At 43.1% G+C, this 19,308-nt stretch overlaps 1 protein-coding gene across 1 annotated transcript in view; it reads right to left on the bottom strand.

The window, feature by feature from the left end:
* Positions 1–768: 768 nt before the first annotated feature.
* Positions 769–19,308, bottom strand: part of C8A (complement C8 alpha chain) — a 55,194-nt gene continuing 36,654 nt past the window's right edge. Inside the window, exons 9-11 of the mRNA XM_070745990.1 lie at positions 18,445–18,602; positions 9,850–10,072; positions 769–1,843 (exon numbers count right to left, since the gene is read on the bottom strand). Coding sequence (XP_070602091.1) covers positions 1,692–1,843; positions 9,850–10,072; positions 18,445–18,602 — 533 coding nt within the window. The 3' untranslated portion in view covers positions 769–1,691. The remainder of the gene's footprint in view (positions 1,844–9,849; positions 10,073–18,444; positions 18,603–19,308) is intronic.

Below are 19,308 nucleotides of genomic sequence, written 5' to 3'. Positions count from 1 at the left end.
ATTAAAAAAAGGGCATATCCCATTTCAGATCTATATCGGAGAAACCTTTGAGACCATTCTAATTGAAACTAGATTCCATTCATCACCATACTTGCCTGTCAATAAATGTTTAGATTAATTTTGTTCAACATTTCAATTGATCAACTCCTCTGCCTATCCCCTCCTAATGAAATCAAAACTTCTCTATTTCTGCATTAGGAGACGGGCCGTGTAATGATTGAAACAGCTTAATAGGCAGATACTCATGCTTTAACTTGAAATAACTCACTAGAACACCCATAAACAACATTTCTGACTGTACTATAATGTTTGCTTCTTATGAGAAATCGATAAACCCAACCTCCTAGCTGTAAACGATATCCTTGATCACAGTGAGGATCATTTTCAGGTAGATGCTAATAGCTAGCTGTCCATCTATGAAGCCTTCTTCTGAAGTCATTTGTTCCATTGAATAATATTTCTTTTAGAGTGAGAAAGGGAGCTATGACTTGTACAAAAGATTCATTTAGAAACCTTAAATACCTTAATTTAGAGCTCTACAACACATTACTATAATAATAGCTTCTTTTCCAGCCTAGGAGCCATTCTCACAAAGAGCCCAAATTGTTTACCCTACAGAAGTTACATGAGGATTTCCTCTCTCTCCGGCATAAATTGTTCCCAGAAACGTTGTTATCCTTATGCTATCTGCCATTATATAATTAAACAGATTAAACAGAATATCTTTTCTTATTGGATGTTCCAAGTAAAAGGCAGCCAGTTCACACCTGTTTTCCAAAATGCTTTTATTAGATTTCATTTGCAACAATTTGGGTAGATCTACTATGGTTAAAGAAATGCCTAAATATTTCAGTGCTGGATCTCTGAATTAATGTTTGTGCTTTGATTTGACAGCTGTAACAGTTGCTTGAATTCTGAGCCACAGATGTGGTTTCCACAACTTCTGAAGTTTGAAAAGTGTTACACCACAGTATTATTAGTATTGCTGTTGTTCAAAAAGTTATGACAGGTAGTGACAGAATATATAGAAGATTTATATCCAGAGGCAATTTTTCATCTTAGTTATACCAAAAGGACTACTTTGTTTAGAAATTGGTTTATCTGAAATAAAAAAGCTCGTATTGTACCGATCAACTCTTGAATTATAGCCATTATAGTGAATTTTAGAAAAATATCATACGATGATGAAAAGAAGAATCTTCATAATTTTGGACCCAATTGTTACATCTTCTTTGAGAACAAATTTGTCCAGTAGCAGGAAAAAAAACATTTTTGTTGCCATGGTAGTAAAATAGATAATTCTGGGGAGGTAGTATGTTCTATTTTGTATCATACACTAGGTATCCACATGAAGATAAATTCTCTGAATAGCCCCAACATGTTAGTCAGTAATATATTACAGGGCCAACAATAGGACAATATTGTTTTTGCTTTAAATTTTGTGCAGAGCAAAAATATCTTCCTTACGATGGAGTTCTGCATTCAACAAAAATAATTACTACAGTTACAATTCTGGTGTACAGAATGTACAAAACATTGACATTTCTTTTTGCTACTGGGATTTTCCACTGTTCTAAAGGTAAGTTAATATTTATGGTCCATTTTTAAAAATTCTATTTGCATCAGAGTTCCCAACATTTTCCTGCCTGCTAGCACACAACTCATCAATCTAATCATAGCATTATTAGGTATTAACATATTTCTATCTGTGTATTCCTGCCTGGGCATGTTGTTCCACCATTTTCAGGAGCTGGGTTTGTACACTGTCTTGTGCGGCTTCTTGATCCTCTTTGACAAGTTGCCCATGGAGTCCAGCAACTCCAGCTACCATGGGCTGGATAACCTGTAACACAGAACATCATGATTAAAAACTTTCAGGTAAAGTAAAGCTAGTTTTGGATTTGTTCAAGATTTAGAGTAAAACAAAGAAAAACCAGTTTATAGACAAACCTGAACATTACTGGCAATTATTAATATGGAATAATACCTGCAGCATTATATAGCATTGCAACACTTATATATTTCTGGAATTGCTGGAGCTGTCTCTTACTAAGTTCTGAAAAGTTGGTCCATCCTTGATCTAAAAGAAACCTATCCCAGAAAGGAAATAATGCTATTGTATGATAATCGACTAATGATCTTTTGATGTAAGTATGTAGGGAAATTTCTATTGAATCAGACAAGGTTTCTCCTAATCCAGTTGCCATCTTCTCCTAGGAATTCATTAGTAAGATATGAGGGTGGAACTAAGGATCATAACTCTTCTCACCATAGGTCTTAATCAATGAGAAAAAAAATATCAGAATCTTGTTTTTGGGAACTTGAAGCATCACAAACACATATTCCATCAAGGCCATAAGCCATGATAGCCTTATCTGTTGTATCTGCTCAGTTACAGCCGCAGATTAGAGCCGGGCGATAGGCGTCCCTATCCAGGGTGCTGATTGGCCGCCAGCCCGTAGTTACAATGTAAGCGGGAAGTTTCTCTCTGCGGGATTGGGTGCTGCCTCAGGCAGCTTGTTATATTTAAGCCTGTGTGTGTATTATTTGCTTAAGTCTGTACCTGCCAGGCCTGGCATGAGTTCTGTAATAAACTTCTGAGTTAACTGTGGCTTCTATTACATTGGCGACGAGGTAGCGAGCCTATGCTGAAGATTGACAGTGGAGACAGTAAGTCAGGATGTCTGTGCATTTAACATTCCCCCCCTTTGATCCTCAAGGGGAGACGTGGGACTCCTATGTCGCCCGTTTTGATTGTTTCCTGATCTCAAATGGATACCAGGACATTTCTGGGGATAGAAAGAGGTCCTATTTTTTGGGGTTTTGTGGACCCGATATGTTTGAAACAGCTCGTGCCCTGTTTGCCCCAGTTTCCATCCATGATGTGACTTGGGATGATTTCTTGAAAACGTTACAAGATCATTATGCCCCTGCCCCTTCGAGGTGTGCTCGTCGCTACACTTTTTATCAGCGAAATCAAGCCGAAGGGGAGTCTATTAATGACTTTCTGGCTGCTCTCCGTAGAGCGGCATTATATTGTGAGTTTGGGGACCTTAATGACTACCTTTTGGATAGACTAGTTTTCGGAGTCAGAGACGGTCGCCTCAAGCGGCGTCTCCTGGCGATCCGGGATTTAACCTTTCAAGCTGCAGTGGCGGAGGCTCGTGCTTTCGAGTTATCTACACAATCTTTGGCTTCTATGGACAGCTCAGTTAATGCCACGCAAAAGACAGCCACTGTCCCGGATAAACCCAAGCTGGCCCCGGAGGAGGTGGGCGATTTAGAGGGCGAAGAAGATGAAGAGGTCTGCAGATTGGCTACTAATCGGGCTAGGGAAGCACCGACGGGACGTCCTCGTCCTCCTTTGTCGCCGTGCCGTGGCTGTGGGGGGGGGTCATTATCGTTCAAATTGCCCGTCCCGAGATGTGGCATGTTGGCGGTGTGGTGCCAAAGGTCACATCGCCAGAGTTTGCCGGTCTCGTAGATCCCCGGCTGCCCCGTTCCGAGAGCAGCGTGAGTTTTCTGGCTTCAATTCTCGGGGTCAAAGACGGTTTCCCCCCCCCCCCAGAAGAGATGACTGCAACGCGGTGTACAGCTGCCCTCGTCCGGTTTCGTCTTATGTCAGGAGGACCGCCGGCTCGGCTGAGAAAATTTCTGTGGTGGTTCAATTGGGGGGTTCTCGTTGTAACATGCAAGTAGACACCGGATCTGCTCATTCATTAATTTCATGGGCCACCCTCAAGCGCTGTTTCCCTGCATGGAGGAAGAGTCGCCTGCTGCCCTGCGCTTTGAGCCTGAGGGATTACCAAGGAGCTGCAATTCCTATCATTGGAGAAGGTCGTTTTGCAGTCCGCTTCAAGACTTTCGCTGGTAGACTGCCTCTCGTAGTGGTGGATGGACCCTTTGCCAGCCTGCTTGGACTGGACTGGTTCTCTTCTCTGGGACTCTCCGTTGAGGGGGTTAATGCTATCGTGGGGGAGTCGGGATTTGAACAGCTGGCACGGGAGTTCCCTGCCGTTTTTGACAGCAATTTGGGTCGGTATACTGGCACCCCCATCTCGTTCAATTTAGATCCTAAGGTTCCAGCAGTTCGTTTAAAGGCCCGTCGTGTCCCTATTCCCCTCCGTCCTAAGGTAGATGCAGAGTTGGACAGATTAATTGCCCAGGGGGTTTTAGAGCCGGTAGATCAGGCTGCATGGGAGACCCCTGTGGTGATTGCTTTCAAGGGGGATGGGGGAATCAGATTGTGTGGGGATTATAAGTGCTCTGTGAATCGTGCATTGGCCCACCATTCATACCCCTTGCCAGTGGTGCAACAGCTGCTACATACTCTGGGGGAGGGTCGGGTGTTTGCCAAGCTCGATTTGTCCCAAGCGTACCAGCAGCTCCCCGTAGACCCCCTGACAGCCGAGGCCCAGGCGATCATCACCCATAGGGGGGTATTTAAGTGCCACAGACTGCAATTCGGGGTTTCCATCGCCCCCGGCATCTTTCAAGGTTTGATGGAGCGCCTGTTATATGGACTGGAAGGAACTGTGCCGTATTTCGACGATGTTCTAGTGTCGGGGAGTTCCACAGACGAACTAATGACTCGAGTAAGGAGGGTTTTGGCTAAATTTAAGGAAGCTGGGCTTAAACTGAAAGCTAAGAAATGCGTGTTTGGGGTGCCCAGGGTCGAGTTCCTGGGTTTCACGGTGGATGGGCAGGGAATACACCCCACTCCTGAAAAGATTCGTGCCATCAGGGATGCCCCCAGGCCACAATCCAAGGGAGAGCTCCAGGCGTTCCTGGGTTTACTTAATTTTTATGCGGTCTTCATCCCGCATAAAGCATCAGTGGCTGAGCCTCTGCACAGACTTCTGGACAAACAGTCCCCTTGGCATTGGGGAAAGAGGGAGGAAGCCGCGTTCTTGGGGGTTAAGGAGTTACTCACTTCTAATAACATCCTGGCTCAATACTCACCTGGACTGCCCCTGGTACTCACCTGCGACGCTTCTCAATATGGGGTGGGCGCAGTCTTGAGCCACAGACTGCCAAATGGTACAGAAGCTCCCCTGGCTTTCTTCTCCCGCATGCTGGCTAAAGCGGAACGTAATTACGGCCACATCGACAAGGAGGCGCTGGCTCTGATTGCTGGAGTCCGAAGATTCCACGAGTACCTGTATGGCCGTCACTTCGAACTGGTGACTGACCACCAGCCATTATTGGGATTATTGTCTGGGTCCCGTCAAAGCCCTGTAGTTATCTCCCCCAGGATGTCACGATGGATAGTTTTTCTTGCTAACTATAGTTACACTTTATCATACAAACCTGGGCGCCATATATCTCATGCAGATGCCCTTAGCAGATGCCCCCTGGCCGAAGTTTTAGTGGACCCCGCACCTGCATGTTCTGTCTTTGCGCTGTCAGATGGGGGTCATATTTTATCTGCAGCCGAGGTAGCCTGGGAAACTGGGCGGGATTTCACCTTGTCCCAAGTGAGGCAATGGGTGTTAAGGGGGTGGCCTGTCTCAGCCCCTGCCGAGGAGTATGTGCCTTTCTTCAGGTGTCGAACCGAGTTCTCCGTGGAAAGGGGAATTCTGCTGAGAGGGTGCAGGGTAGTAATTCCGAGTAGGCAGCGCAGCCAGGTATTAGCTCTCTTGCATGATGGCCATCCAGGCATTGTGCGCATGAAAAGCCTGGCAAGGGATTACGTGTGGTGGCCGGGGCTGGATAAGGGGGTAGAACAAAGAGTGGCAGATTGTAGGACATGCCAAGAGCACCGGCCTTTCCCTCCCCGAGGGGAGCCATTGGCCTGGGAGCCGCCTGCGGGCCCCTGGGCTCGGATACATATTGATTTGGCCGGCCCCTTCATGGGGCAGTCTTTCCTGGTAATGGTGGACGCTCACTCTAAGTGGGTGGAGGTGGTGCACCTTAAATCCACACAGTCACAAACGATTATAGAGGCCCTGATGACAGTATTTGCCACACAGGGGTTCCCAGACCTCCTGGTTTCGGACAACGGCCCGCAATTCACATCTGTACTGTTCGAGTCGTTCTTGGCATCGGTGGGCATTCGCCATGCGCTGACCTCGCCTTGGCACCCGGCCAGTAATGGGCAGTCGGAACGGGCAGTGAGGTCAGTCAAGGAGTCTTTAAAGAAGATGACTGGGGGTTCATGGCAGAAAAGGTTGGCAGATTTGTTATTAGCACAGCACACGACACCCTGTGTGGCCACTGGCAAGACCCCCGCTGAACTATTAATGGGTCGCAAACTTCGAATAGTCTTAGATAGACTTCATCCGTGGTATTCACAGTCGGTGCCCTGGCCAGAAACCCCGGCCAGAAAGGTGAAAGTAGGTGACCGGGTGTTTGCGCGCTCATATTCTGGGGAGCAGAATTGGGCTGAAGGAGAAATAAGCAGGGAGCTGGGTCCCAGGTCGTTTGAGGTCATGTTACGGGATGGCCGAGTGTGGAGGAGACATTTGGACCAAATTCGGTCAGACAAGGGAATGGATACTGGCGAGGAAAGAGGTCAAGGCCACCCCGGAATCGTTATGGAGGAAACCCTAAACCGGGGCGGAAGTAATGGGGGAACTGACAGCTCGGCAGAAGCCTCGCCGTTTGTAAGCGAGGGAAGCAGAGAGGCGAGTCCGGAGACCAGGGAGGAACAAGAAATAGAGCCACGGAGATCGGGACGTCTTTGTAAGAGGCCGGAATATTTGAAAGATTATATATGTGCTAACGAAAGGGATAGGAGTGTTGTATCTGCTCAGTTACAGCCGCAGATTAGAGCCGGGCGATAGGCGTCCCTATCCAGGGTGCTGATTGGCCGCCAGCCCGTAGTTACAATGTAAGCGGGAAGTTTCTCTCTGCGGGATTGGGTGCTGCCTCAGGCAGCTTGTTATATATAAGCCTGTGTGTGTATTATTTGCTTAAGTCTGTACCTGCCAGGCCTGGCATGAGTTCTGTAATAAACTTCTGAGTTAACTGTGGCTTCTATTACATTATCCTTAACTAAACAATGGTATAACAGCCTGTAAAATGAATGGGAAGTGGGAAAATTCAAAGCATACTAACCATATACGGTAACTCCCTTTCTATTTCATTGTATATAGAAAAGCAGACAGAAGAGAAACCTAGGACTGTTGCACATTGTATGAATCATGTTCTGCCTGCAATATTCAAATCATAAAAGGATGTAGACTATTTTCTCTTGTCTGTCAGCTCCTCCCCACCTCCCAAAAAATTCTAGGAGTTCTTTGAAGTTTCAGCTTTAAACTGCCATGGCTGGAGAAAAATAGCTGCTTTAAGAGCTTATAAATTGCAAAATGAAATCAAACAATACAGCAATATTCTTTTCTATTTTTAAAGAACAATATTTGTCAACTGCAACAATTTTAAGATGTATGGCCTTCAACTCCCATCATGCTGCCTGGGGGATTCTGGAAGTTGAAGTCCACACATATTAAAGTTGTTGAAGTTGAGAAATCCTGTCTCAGGCATTAGGAAATACAGTGGTATCTCATCTTACGAACGCCTCTTCTAACGAACTTTTCAAGATACAAACTCGGTGTTTAAGATTTTTTTGCCTCTTCTTCCGAACTATTTTCACCTTACGAATCCAAGCAGCTGCTGCTGGGATGAAGGGGTTTCTTTTTTTCCCCTTTTTTGAAGAAAGAAAAGGGAGGGGCAGCTTGGAGGAGTAAAGATTTTGCATGCTTGCAAAGGCACTGAAATGGTGTCTTTTTAAGAAATAAAAGGGAGGGGCAGCTTGGAGGAGTAAAGATTTTGCATGCTTGCAAAGGCACTGAAACGGTGTTTTTTCAAAAAAGAAAAGGGAGGGGCGCCCCCCTTGCCTTTCTTCCTTCCCATTCACCCTTTAGCCTAGCCTTGCTTCTTCCACCCGCCCCCTTTAGCTGCTCCTCCCTGCCCTCTGTTCGCCTCCCTTCTAAAGTTTGGGATTTTCCTGAAGGATTTGCACGCATTATTTGCTTTTACATTGATTCCTATGGGAAACATTGTTTCATCTTACGAACTTTTCACCTTATGAACCTCCTCCGGGAACCAATTAAGTTCGTATGATGGGGTACCACTTTACATTGTTTTGCATCCAAGCATTTTAAATGGGCAAGTGTTCTAGAGTGCTATTTACTGCATTATTTTCTGTGGAGGATTTTCTTGTGGGTTATTAATTTGATTCACATACTATCTGACAGCTTCCTTATATTCTAATTTTTCCTCAGATCAACAAGTCTGGATGAGGTTTGTCATATCTGGACTATAACCAGGGGTGGACTGCTGCCCGGCCGGGAGGGGGGGGACACACACAGTGGGGTAGCAAAAATGGAGCTCCACCCCAGAGCACCCAATTTGCACTGAAAGAAGTTGAAAGAAAATGCAGGGCATCCTGCATAAGCCACGCCCACGGTGTTGTAGTAAACATTTTGGTAGCCCTTCGCTGACTATAATCCAAGTATTCTTACTCTTTAATCCAGTGCCTTGATCACTGTACCACACTAGCTATACCCAGTGAAGGACTACCAAAATTTTTACTACCACACTGTGGGCGTGGCTTATTCAGGATGCCCTGCATTTTCTTTCAACATCTTTCAGTGCAAATTGAGTGCTCTGGGGTGGAGCTCCAATTTTGCTACCCCACTGCGTTCCCTGCCCCCCGGTCTGGACAGTAGCCCCCCCCGGCTATACTTCCTTTTATTTTTGTGCTTTTTCTCTTTATATAATGTACATGGAGTATGCAATTTAACTCTTTCCTCTGAAACCCATCTAATGTTGACTTTGGCTGAAGGTAAGTACTATACTAAAAGTTCTAAATAAATGCTGATTTTTATGGTGGCACAGCCACTATAAATGTATGCGTTAGATTCATATCAGCAAGGCATCTTTCTCATCTTGTTTCATGGATTGAAAGAATTGTAGGCAAGCAATTACAGACAACAGGGGAACATCGGGTTCTGCTATATATCTATATAATGGTGTCTTTGAGAGTACAATGTGCGTGTGTGAAAGAGTGAGTATGAAAGATTCCACATCTATATCAAAGAATTATCTGGAGAACTTGAGGTTGAAGTGACTGACCTGACACAATTCCATATGGAATTAAGTGGTACCCATATCCAGGAGAATAAATCAATTTAACTACACTTTAATCTGCATAAGGTTAAGCTGCAAGCATTGAACATCTCCATTAATATTTATTGGGGACTTTCCTTGGTTCCTCCCCCCTGCAGTCTCTGATATGATTTATGCCACTGCAGTAAGCTACTTTTACAACGTTTTTAGTTAACCCTTCAAACTGGCTTTAAATGACAATCTGATTCCTGGATAGAGCTCCTTTGGTAGCCTGGCACACAAGGTGATTCAAGGTAGAACATAGAAACATAGAAGTCTGACGGCAGAAAAAGACCTCATGGTCAATCTAGTCGGCCCTTATACTATTTTCTGTATTTTATCTTAGGATGGATATATGTTTATCCCAGGCATGTTTAAATTCAGTTACTGTGGATTTATCTACCACGTCTGCTGGAAGTTTGTTCCAAGGATCTACTACTCTTTCAGTAAAATAATATTGTCTCATGTTGCTTTTGATCTTTCCCCCAACTAACTTCAGATTGTGTCCCCTTGTTCTTGTGTTCACTTTCCTATTAAAAACACTTCCCTCCTGAACCTTATTTAACCCTTTAATATATTTAAATGTTTCGATCATGTCCCCCCTTTTCCTTCTGTCCTCCAGACTATACAGATTGAGTTCATTAAGTAGGTATCAATAAGGTATTGAAAGTAAATGTTGTTTACAGCCTACTGATCTCAGTGGGTCTCATTTAACAATGTTTTTCTCAGAAGTCTTACCTGTCCTCTTTGTCTCTCCACAGTCTGGGCCCAGGTAGCCTTGCTTGCACTCACAAATACAGGTGGCCCCCAGCAGGATTGGCTCACCATTGTTCTTACAGGGACCGCAACGGCAAGTATTGAATTCCATTAAATACTGATCTAAAGCCATTTTCAAGTTTCTCCTCTTGGTTTCCATATTTCCAAGGCTTGTCCTAGACAATAATTCATGTATGGGCTGCAGCTGATGAAAAAGAGAAAAGGGAAAACTATTTTTATATTATGATTGTTTTGGGAAAGTTGGAATGCAATGCCCAGAAAGTACCAGGATATCTTGGGGAAGGGGCTGGAATGGCAAAATACTTATTTTGATAATTATCTTGATAGATTATTTCAATGTATGAATGGACCTGTCTGACTTCTCAAGGTTTTTCTCTCAGTGTTTCCCTCCCTCTTTTAAATTGTTATATACACTTAAAAAAAAAAACCCTGAGAAGCTGCATAAAATCTCATTTGTGGGATTCTTATAGAGAATGGATGAATCAACATAGTGCAGGAGCCAAAGACATCTTGACATTGGGCAAATGGCTCCCATAACTGAAACAATTGGATTCAATACAGAAGTAGATATAGAAAATGTGGATAATGTTTACAGTAAATCAGACACCTGAAATTTTCGAGATTTATGTTGGACTATGTTGGAAACAACAGGGAATAAGGGTATAGGAATTGTCAATATCTTTTTTTAAAAAATGTCTATTGTTATATTTATATCATATCAAGATATTGCATATCACCTCGAGGCTCGACTACTGTAATGCTCTCTACATGGGGCTACCTTTGAAGAATGTTCGGAAACTTCAGATCGTGCAGAATGCAGCTGCGAGAGCAATCATGGGCTTCTCTAAGTTTGCCCATGTTACTCCAACACTCCGTAGTCTGCACTGGTTGCTGATCAGTTTCCGGTCACAATTCAAAGTGTTGGTTATGACCTATAAAGCCCTACATGGCATTGGACCAGGATATCTGCGAGACCGCCTTCTGCTGCACGAGTCCCAGCGACCGGTTAGATCCCACAGAGTTGGCCTTCTCCGGGTCCTGTCGACTAAACAATGTCGTCTGGCGGGACCCAGGGGAAGAGCCTTCTCTGTGGTGGCTCCAACCCTCTGGAACCAGCTCCCCCCAGAGATTAGGATTCCCCCCACCCTCCTTGCCTTTCGTAAACTCCTTAAAACCCACCTCTGCTGTCAGGCATGGGGGAATTGAAACATCTCCCCCTTGCCCATGTAGTTTTTGTTTATGATTCGATTGTGTGCTTGTTTTTTATATATTGGGGTTTCTTTTTTTGGATTTTTTAACCTAAAACTGTAATTTAGATTGCTAAATATTAGATTTGTTACTATGTACTGTATTTTTACAATTGTTGTGAGCCGCCCCGAGTCTGCGGACAGGGGTGGCATATAAATCCAATAAATCTAATCTAATCTAATCTAATCTAATCTAATCTAACCAGTGATGGCAAACCTATGGCACGGGTGCCACAGGTGGCATGTGGAGCAATATCTGTTGGCACATGAGCCGTTGCCCTAGCTCAGTTCCAAAATGCATGTATGTGCTGGTCAGCTGATTTTTGGCTCACACAGAGGCTCTTGGAGGGCATTTTTGGCTTCCAGAGAGCCTCTAGGGGGAATGAGGGAGTGTGTTTTTACCCTAGCTCCAGATAAACCTTTGGAGCCTGGGGAAGGCAAAACATGAGCCTACTGGGCCCACCAGAAGTTGGGAAACAAGCTATTTCTGGCCTCCAGAGGGGGCGGGAAAAGATGTTTTTGACCTCCCCAGGCATTGAATTATGGGTGTAGGCACTTGCGCATGTGCAATAATGCACACCCACACACTTTTGGCACCTGAGGAAAAAAAGGTTTGCCATCAATCACTGTGGTATATCCTTATATGTGGAAACAGGGATAGAGAAGGAAGAATTGTTTTGTGATTTTAGTAGTACTGGTGATACCATAGACCAGTCTGTTAATCCTCAGGTAGGTTTACGTCTACTTCTTATCCTGAATTTTATATTTTTAAAGGCAACAATGATATTCTATAAAGGAGATCATCTTTAAAAGGATCTCAAGAAAGAATTTCTTCAAGTTTCTCTATAAAGCTGCTAGATGACCTGGAAGATATTGAGCAGGACACAAGGGGTCAGCATTAATAGTAACACCAAAGGCCTTATGGTGACTTCAAGAACTGACATTTTAGTGACTTCAAGTCATGGTGACTATAGAGATTTGTAGAACACTTCTAGTCATTATGTGTGGGAGAAAAGGCATCAAGCACCATGCCATGAGGTCTTTTAGCCTCTATGTCTCTCTCTGAGAGCAGCCAGAAGTTCATTAAAAATGGTTTTCCCATCTGTACCCAGTATGATTTCCCAAGTCAAGTCACTTCCTGGAACTATAAAAATATGACATCTTTATTCATACCAAGCCTTCTGAAGCTTTCAAAAAGAAGAAATGAATCATTCTGTTTCTGCAGCTTTCCCTAATCTGGTGACTTCTAATACAAGGTTGGCTAAGATTGCTGCCTTGTTTTCTGGAAAAAGTAGGTATAAATAAATACATACAAGTATATCATTGAAAGGGTTCAGAATGATTTAATATCTGAGGCTGTAAGATCTGAGGGAGAGATTGCTCAACTATTTGCTCCTTTTCAGGGCAAATTGACAAGATGTGTTATCCCAACAAATGAAAGCACGTACTACTTGCAAATCAAAGCAAAACCCAAGTCTACAAAAAGCAAGCTTGTTGCATAATAATATGAAATATAGATTTCCCCTCTCCTCCCAAAAATCTTAAATATAATTATTCATCTAACCATTGTACAAAAATTGTGTTGGATCAGACTCTGTTTTTCCTGTAGTTACCCAGATGACTTTGGGAAACTCAAAAGTTGAAGGTGAAGGCAATAGGTCTCTCCTGATCAGATGTGTCTTCCACTGATGTCTGGAGGCAACATTAGAGTCTTCATATTCATTGCTAATCTTATACACAATGACCATCTATAACACACATCCATTTACAACTATGGGAGCAATGTCGATAATCATCTGGCTGCAATACAAAAGCTTGCCTCTTCTCTATCTGAGTTTCTTCCCATTCGACATCTTCAATGGGAGAACTTTTCCCAACTATTTTGATGACAGCAGGAGGGAAATATCTCACAAGAACATTTTCCCCATGCTCTGCATTATTTTAAAAATGCTTATTATATTACTTTCTTGGCCTACCATTTTTCCTGAGCGAAAAGCATAAACCTTGCAACTGCTTGCCCTAAGGTACTGTTCTAGTTCCCTTTATCATTTTGATCATCTTTTTCTACAGTTTTCTTTCCTTTTCATTTTTGTAATATCTTTTTTGGAAATGCAACCAACGGAACTATATGCAGTATGTCTGAAGAAGTTGGCTTCTCTTTTTGATTTGTATAATAGGCACTGCACTACCATCAGTTTTAATTTTATACTTCTAAAATTTTGCATTATTTGCAGTTTACATTCTTTTCCCTGCTATAATCTGCTTAGAAAATTCTGTGTAAATGAAAAAAAGAAGATATATGCATACACTGAATAAATACACTGAATCTTGTATTTCATATTTTAAATTTTATGTTGTACAGTATGCTCAATTTTAAATGTGATCTTCTGACATGAATAAAGTAACAAGCACATTGATCCTCTTTCCAAATGTTTAAAGTTGTTTTTCCATCCAATCTTGATACTGAATAAAGACAATTTGTCATTACCATCTAAAAGGGTTTCCACTCCCCTCAATACAGACAATAGTTCTTGCATTTTCTGTCTCTCTATTCCAATTGTCAACTAAACTTGACCCTAATGAGCTTCTGACCAGTTTGCCATCTGCCAAGACTTTCTAATTGTTACCCAACATGGAATTTGCCTTTTACATTGCAGCTACATGCTGGATAAATATTTTCTGAGAGTGACAGTTTGCAAGTTCAAGAGCCTTTCCCATCAATCATTGGCCAAGATCAAAATGGGCTGTTGGAGACTGCCAAGTAGGTGGGCTCTCTCTAGCACATCTGGGCTGCAAAAATTCCTGCTGAGCACCCAGGTGACAATAAAAGTATACAGGAACCTCTAATTCTTCGCTATTTTTTATTAGCAGCTTCAAGCTACCGATGGCTTCTGCAGCCCAATGCACAGCAACAACGCAATGTGGAAAGAGGGATCAAGTGAGAGAAATACAAATAGTGTGCAGAGCTGTCAGGAATGGTGAGATAGGGGCAGGGGCAGGGCAGTCTGTTTACAGAGGTTTCCTGTAATTGAAGAGGTTGAGAGGATTGCTGCATAAGAGATTCTCCACAGCCTTGGAAAAAAAGGGGGTATTTTGAAACAATATTTACAGAAGACACTTTAGCAAACAACAGTATGTCAAATGGAGAGGACATTCAAGTGGACGTTAGTAATTACTGGCATGTCTGAAACTACTCCAAAACCATCAGCACTTGCGATGCTCCTGAAGCTGTCTTTTAAGGGTTACAGACTAAGTGCCAGGCAAACAGTTTCATTTAGAATCCATGGAAATTTATCCACCTGGATAAAGGTAGTCCTGCTTCTATGAAATAGAAAAATAAAAGAAATGGGGGATACAATCTAAGACTAAAGAGGTACTTATACCACTTTATAATAGCCTTGTCAGACCTCACCTAGAGTGCTGCATCCAAATTTGGGCTCCCCACTACAAAAAAGACATTGAAACTCTGGAAAAAGTACAGAAGAGGGCAACCAGAATGATAAAGGGACTAGAAACCAAAACAGATGAGGAAAGGTTGCAGGAACTGGGCATGGATAATTTGGTGGAGGTCCAGGGGGGACATGATAGCAGTCTTTAAATGTTTGAAGGGCTTCCATAGTGAGGAGGAGGTCACACTGTTTTCCAAAGCACCAAAGGGCCAGACAAGGAGCAACGGATGAAAGCTGACCAAGGAGAGATTCAACCTCGACGGTGAGAGCGATCAACCAATGGAACAGCCTGCCTGCAGACGTCGTGAACACCCCAACACTGGAGACCTTCAAGAAGAGACTGGACTGTCATATGTCAGGGACGATATAGGCAGGGGCGGGCAGCAGGCAGGATGGGGTGGATTGCAGTTCCACCGGCGGAAATGAAGATGTGTGCACAGCTCCAACTGATTGGCGGCTATCACTTCTTGGATTACTAGTCTCAGCTCGGCTCTCCTTTTTCCCCCTGCTGCTGTTGCATCTGCGCTCCCCACTTTTTTCCTCTTTCCTTCTTCCTGGCCTCGGATGAGCTTCCCTCTCTCCTGCCCAGATCCCCTCCTGCCTCACTCGGCCACCTCCCGCCTGAGGTGCAAGCAGAAGGCATGGGTGGAAGTGGTGCTGGCAGTATTAATGCTTCTGGCAGCACCCATTTGCCTAGCTACCCAGTCTGAGGCAGTGGGGCGACCCAGGAAGGAGAGCGCAGGAAACACAAAGCAAATGGTCACCCCAAAGAGAGACACTGGTGAGGTTGTAAGTCAAGGACTTAACAGTTCACTTGAACTATGATGATCGTTCAAGCCACTCCCATCTGATCACATGGCAAGCCACTCCTATCCAGTCACATGACCATCAAGCCACACCCACAAAATAAGCCACACCCACAGTGTGGCAGTAAAAATTTTGGCTGCCCATTACTGGGTATACGGTCTCCTGCACCAGCAGGAGGTTGCACTAGAAGACCCTCAGGGTCCCTTCCAACACAAACTATAAATAAATAAATAAATAAATATTATAGTACTGGCATTATCTAAAATCAGCACCTTCTAGATCTGTTGGGATTACAGCAACTCCAAAATTTACAGGGCAGTGAGGGCTTTGCAGTTCCAAAACACCTGAACCTACCAGAATTGGGGATTTGAATTATACAGTCATCCAGAAAAAGTGAATTGCATAAAGGTTTTGTGCAAGAGACCTGGCAATTAGAAGATGTTCAGAATTCCCTTTCCTTTCTCTTATTATTCTGACCTGCTCAGGTTTTTATTGTAAAAGATAGTCAGCTACATAGGTTTTTGAATAAATAAAATCTCTCTCTAACAGTGAATGTTAATGTGAAAGACAGGAATATATATATCTCTGCTACAGCTCATATATTGCTATCCGCGACCTAAAAAAAAAAGGTATATGGAGAATAGCAGCTAGAGGGGACAGCAAGATATATTCAGAGCATAAATTCTGAATACTTTATATTCAAGCTAAAACGAATGGTAGCTTAGGGTGATAAACTCCAGGCGAAGAAACAACATTGCTTAAAGAGCCTTGTGTGTCATTTCAAATGTTGTTAAATGGCGTCTTCTTTCAAACGTACAATGTAACAACCAGCCTGTCCCATGAACAGATGCATAACAACATCGTTCTAGGAACTTTTGCCTGACAGGTTTAATTTCTTGGATATGTAGCTGCAGCCATTTAATCGTACAGGTGTGTCATCTTTTTTCCACAAATGGCATTCCACCTTAGAAAAGAACCAGCGTACAATAAGAAAAGGTAACACTGAGAAATGATACCTTCAGAAACCCCAGCAAAAAATAAATTGGCAGCCAAGAGTACCAATTTATTAGGATGACAACGATGCTGACATTAAGGTAGATGTCTAACTGGGTCACCAACTTCAGGCATGTGAGTAATAAGTTTGACTTATTATTTGTAAAATTGTTACCTCAAAGCATGGAATTAAGCATAGGATCAAGTGCATTTCTAGGCTTTATAACTTTATCCCATGTAATTGTGTTGGTAATGACCTTTAAAGTCCTACATGGCATTGGGCCAGAATACATCCAGAACCGCCTTCTACCGCACGAATCCCAGCGGTTGATAAGGTCCCACAGAGTTGGCCTTCTCCGGGTCCCGTCGACCAAACAATGTGGCGGCCCCAGCCCTCTGGAATCAACTCCCCCCAGATATTAGAATGGCCCCCACCCTCCTTGTCTTTCGCAAACTACTCAAGACCCACCTTTGTCACCAGGCATGGGGGAGTTAAGATATTCCTTCCCCTAGGCCATTACAAGTTATGCATGGTATGTTTGTGTGTATGTTTGGTTTTTATAATTAGGGTTTTTAGTTGTTTTATTAAATTGGATTGTTACATGTTGTTTTTACCATTGTTGTTAGCCGCCCCAAGTCTGCGGAGAGGGGCGGCATACAAATCCAATAAATAAATAAATAAATAAATTGATAGTTGCGCCACAGTTGTTTTTGGGATTAAAACTGGAGGTAACCCATACTAATATGTCAAAAAAAGAAAAAAAATGCATTTTTATTGGTAAACCTATGGCCCACATGTCACAGGTGGCCCACAGAGCCAATCTGAGGGTATGTGTTTTAGCTCCAGTGTGCATGTGCTCACTGGCTAGTTGATTTTTGGTCTTCCATAGGTCAGGGGGAGGTCATTGAGGAAAACCTCCGGAGCCTGTGGAAGGTGAAAAATGGGCCCAACAGGACTACCAGAAGTTTGTTTGTTTCTGAACTTCTGGTAGGCCCGTTGGGCCATTTTTCATTCGTAGTACGCCCTTTTGGCACCTGAGCAAAAAAGATTCACCATCACTAAACTAGGGGAAAAATTAGAAAAATTTACAAAGGCAATTGACCATTTATTATTTATTTATCAGATTTGTATGCCACCCCTCTCCGTAAACTCGGGGCGGCTAACAACAACAATAAAACAATATAAACAAATCCAATAATTTAAGTTAATTTAAAAACCCTAATTTAAGAAACCAATCATACCTACAGACATACCATGCATAAATTTTATAAGCCTAGGGGGAAGGGAAAGTCTCAATTCCCCCATGCCTGACGACAGAGGTGGGTTTTAAGGAGCTTACGAAAGGCAAGAAGGGTGGGGGCAACTCTGATTTATGGGGGGGAGTTGGTTCCACAGGGGTGGGGCCGCCACAGAGGAGGCTCTTCCCCTGGGTCCCGCCAAACGACATTGTTTAGTTGACGGGACCCAGAGAAGGCCAACTCTGTGAGACCTAACTGGTCGCTGGGATTCGTGCGGCAGAAGGCGGTCCCGGAGATATTCTGGTCCGATGCCATGAAGGGCTTCATAGGTCATAACCAATACTTTGAACACATTTCCAACTCTAGCTATTTCTCATCTTAAACAGGATATCTTAGCTGCCTGGTTGTAAATGCTTCACAGCAGGATTAATCATATCAGCAAACTAAGTTGAAAAATACCATTCATTCTTCCTTGTTGAAGAACAACAATCTTCAATTTCCTAAAATCGACTATTTTGACAATCTATTTCCCATAGTGCAATAAACATAAATGTTAAAAATCAAAATTCTCTTCTTACCTCTCCTTTACTTTAAAAGTCTTTTTAGTGGAGGGGGGGTGTCTTCTTTTTTAAAAAAACAAACAAACAAACAAAAAACATTTGTACCCTTGTGAAATGGGGAGAAGGTCATCGTATCTACAGCCCATTACATTTAAGCCTGTTCTAAGATGGAATCACTATCAAAATATAAAACGATCTGCTCCAGTACACTTTCAATCCTTTAGAAATGCAGCATTCCTACATGTGAAAGCAAAGGCTTACCTCAAAATCAATAATGGTGGGATTAAGTTTTAATGACCTCCCCCAGTAGCGGTATGCTATGGAGCTCCTATTTTCCATGATTCGGGCAATGGAGGAGGCATCTCCACCTTCTACCCGGGAAATAATATCTTCTACTACTGAGTTTTTTTTATCATCATCTGGAAAGTTGAACAGTTGAAAAAAATTAGATTTCATTTCTGCGATTTCCCTTATTCTACAGACATTCATTAGTTGAAGTAACTCTCAAAGAGGATAAACCTTACAAGAATTGGGAATAGGCAGTAAAAGGAAATCCTATTGGTGCTATTCATTTAAATACAGTGGTACCTCATCTTACGAACGCCTCTTCTAACAAACTTTTCGAGATAAGAACCCGGGGTTTAAGATTTTTTTGCCTCTTCTTCTGAACTATTTTCACCTTACGAACCCAAGCCACTGCTGCTGGGATGAAGGGGTTTCTTCCCCCCCCCCTTTTTGAAGAAAGAAAAGGGAGGGGCGGCTTGGAGGGGGAAAGAGTTTGCATTTTAAAAAGTAGGAGAACAGCGTGCTTGCACAGGCACTGAAAGGGTGTCTTTGCCTTTCTTTGCCCCCCTTGCCTTTCTTCCTTCCCACTTTCTTTGCCCCCCCTTGCCTTTCTTCCTTCCCACTCATCCTTTAGCCTAACCTTGCTTCTTCCACCCGCCCCCTTTAGCTGCTCCTCCCTTCTAAATTTTTGGATTTTCCTGAAGGATTTGCACACATTATTTGCTTTTACATTGATTCCTATGGGAAACATTGTTTCGTCTTACAAACTTTTCACCTTACGAACCTCCTCCTGGAACAAATTAAGTTCGTATCATAAGGTATCACTGTACAAGGGTCGCC

The sequence above is a fragment of the Erythrolamprus reginae genome, chromosome 3 (genome assembly GCF_031021105.1).
Source record: "Erythrolamprus reginae isolate rEryReg1 chromosome 3, rEryReg1.hap1, whole genome shotgun sequence".
Classification (NCBI taxonomy): Eukaryota; Metazoa; Chordata; class Lepidosauria; order Squamata; family Dipsadidae; genus Erythrolamprus; species Erythrolamprus reginae.
This window is presented reverse-complemented; position numbering and strand designations above follow the sequence as displayed.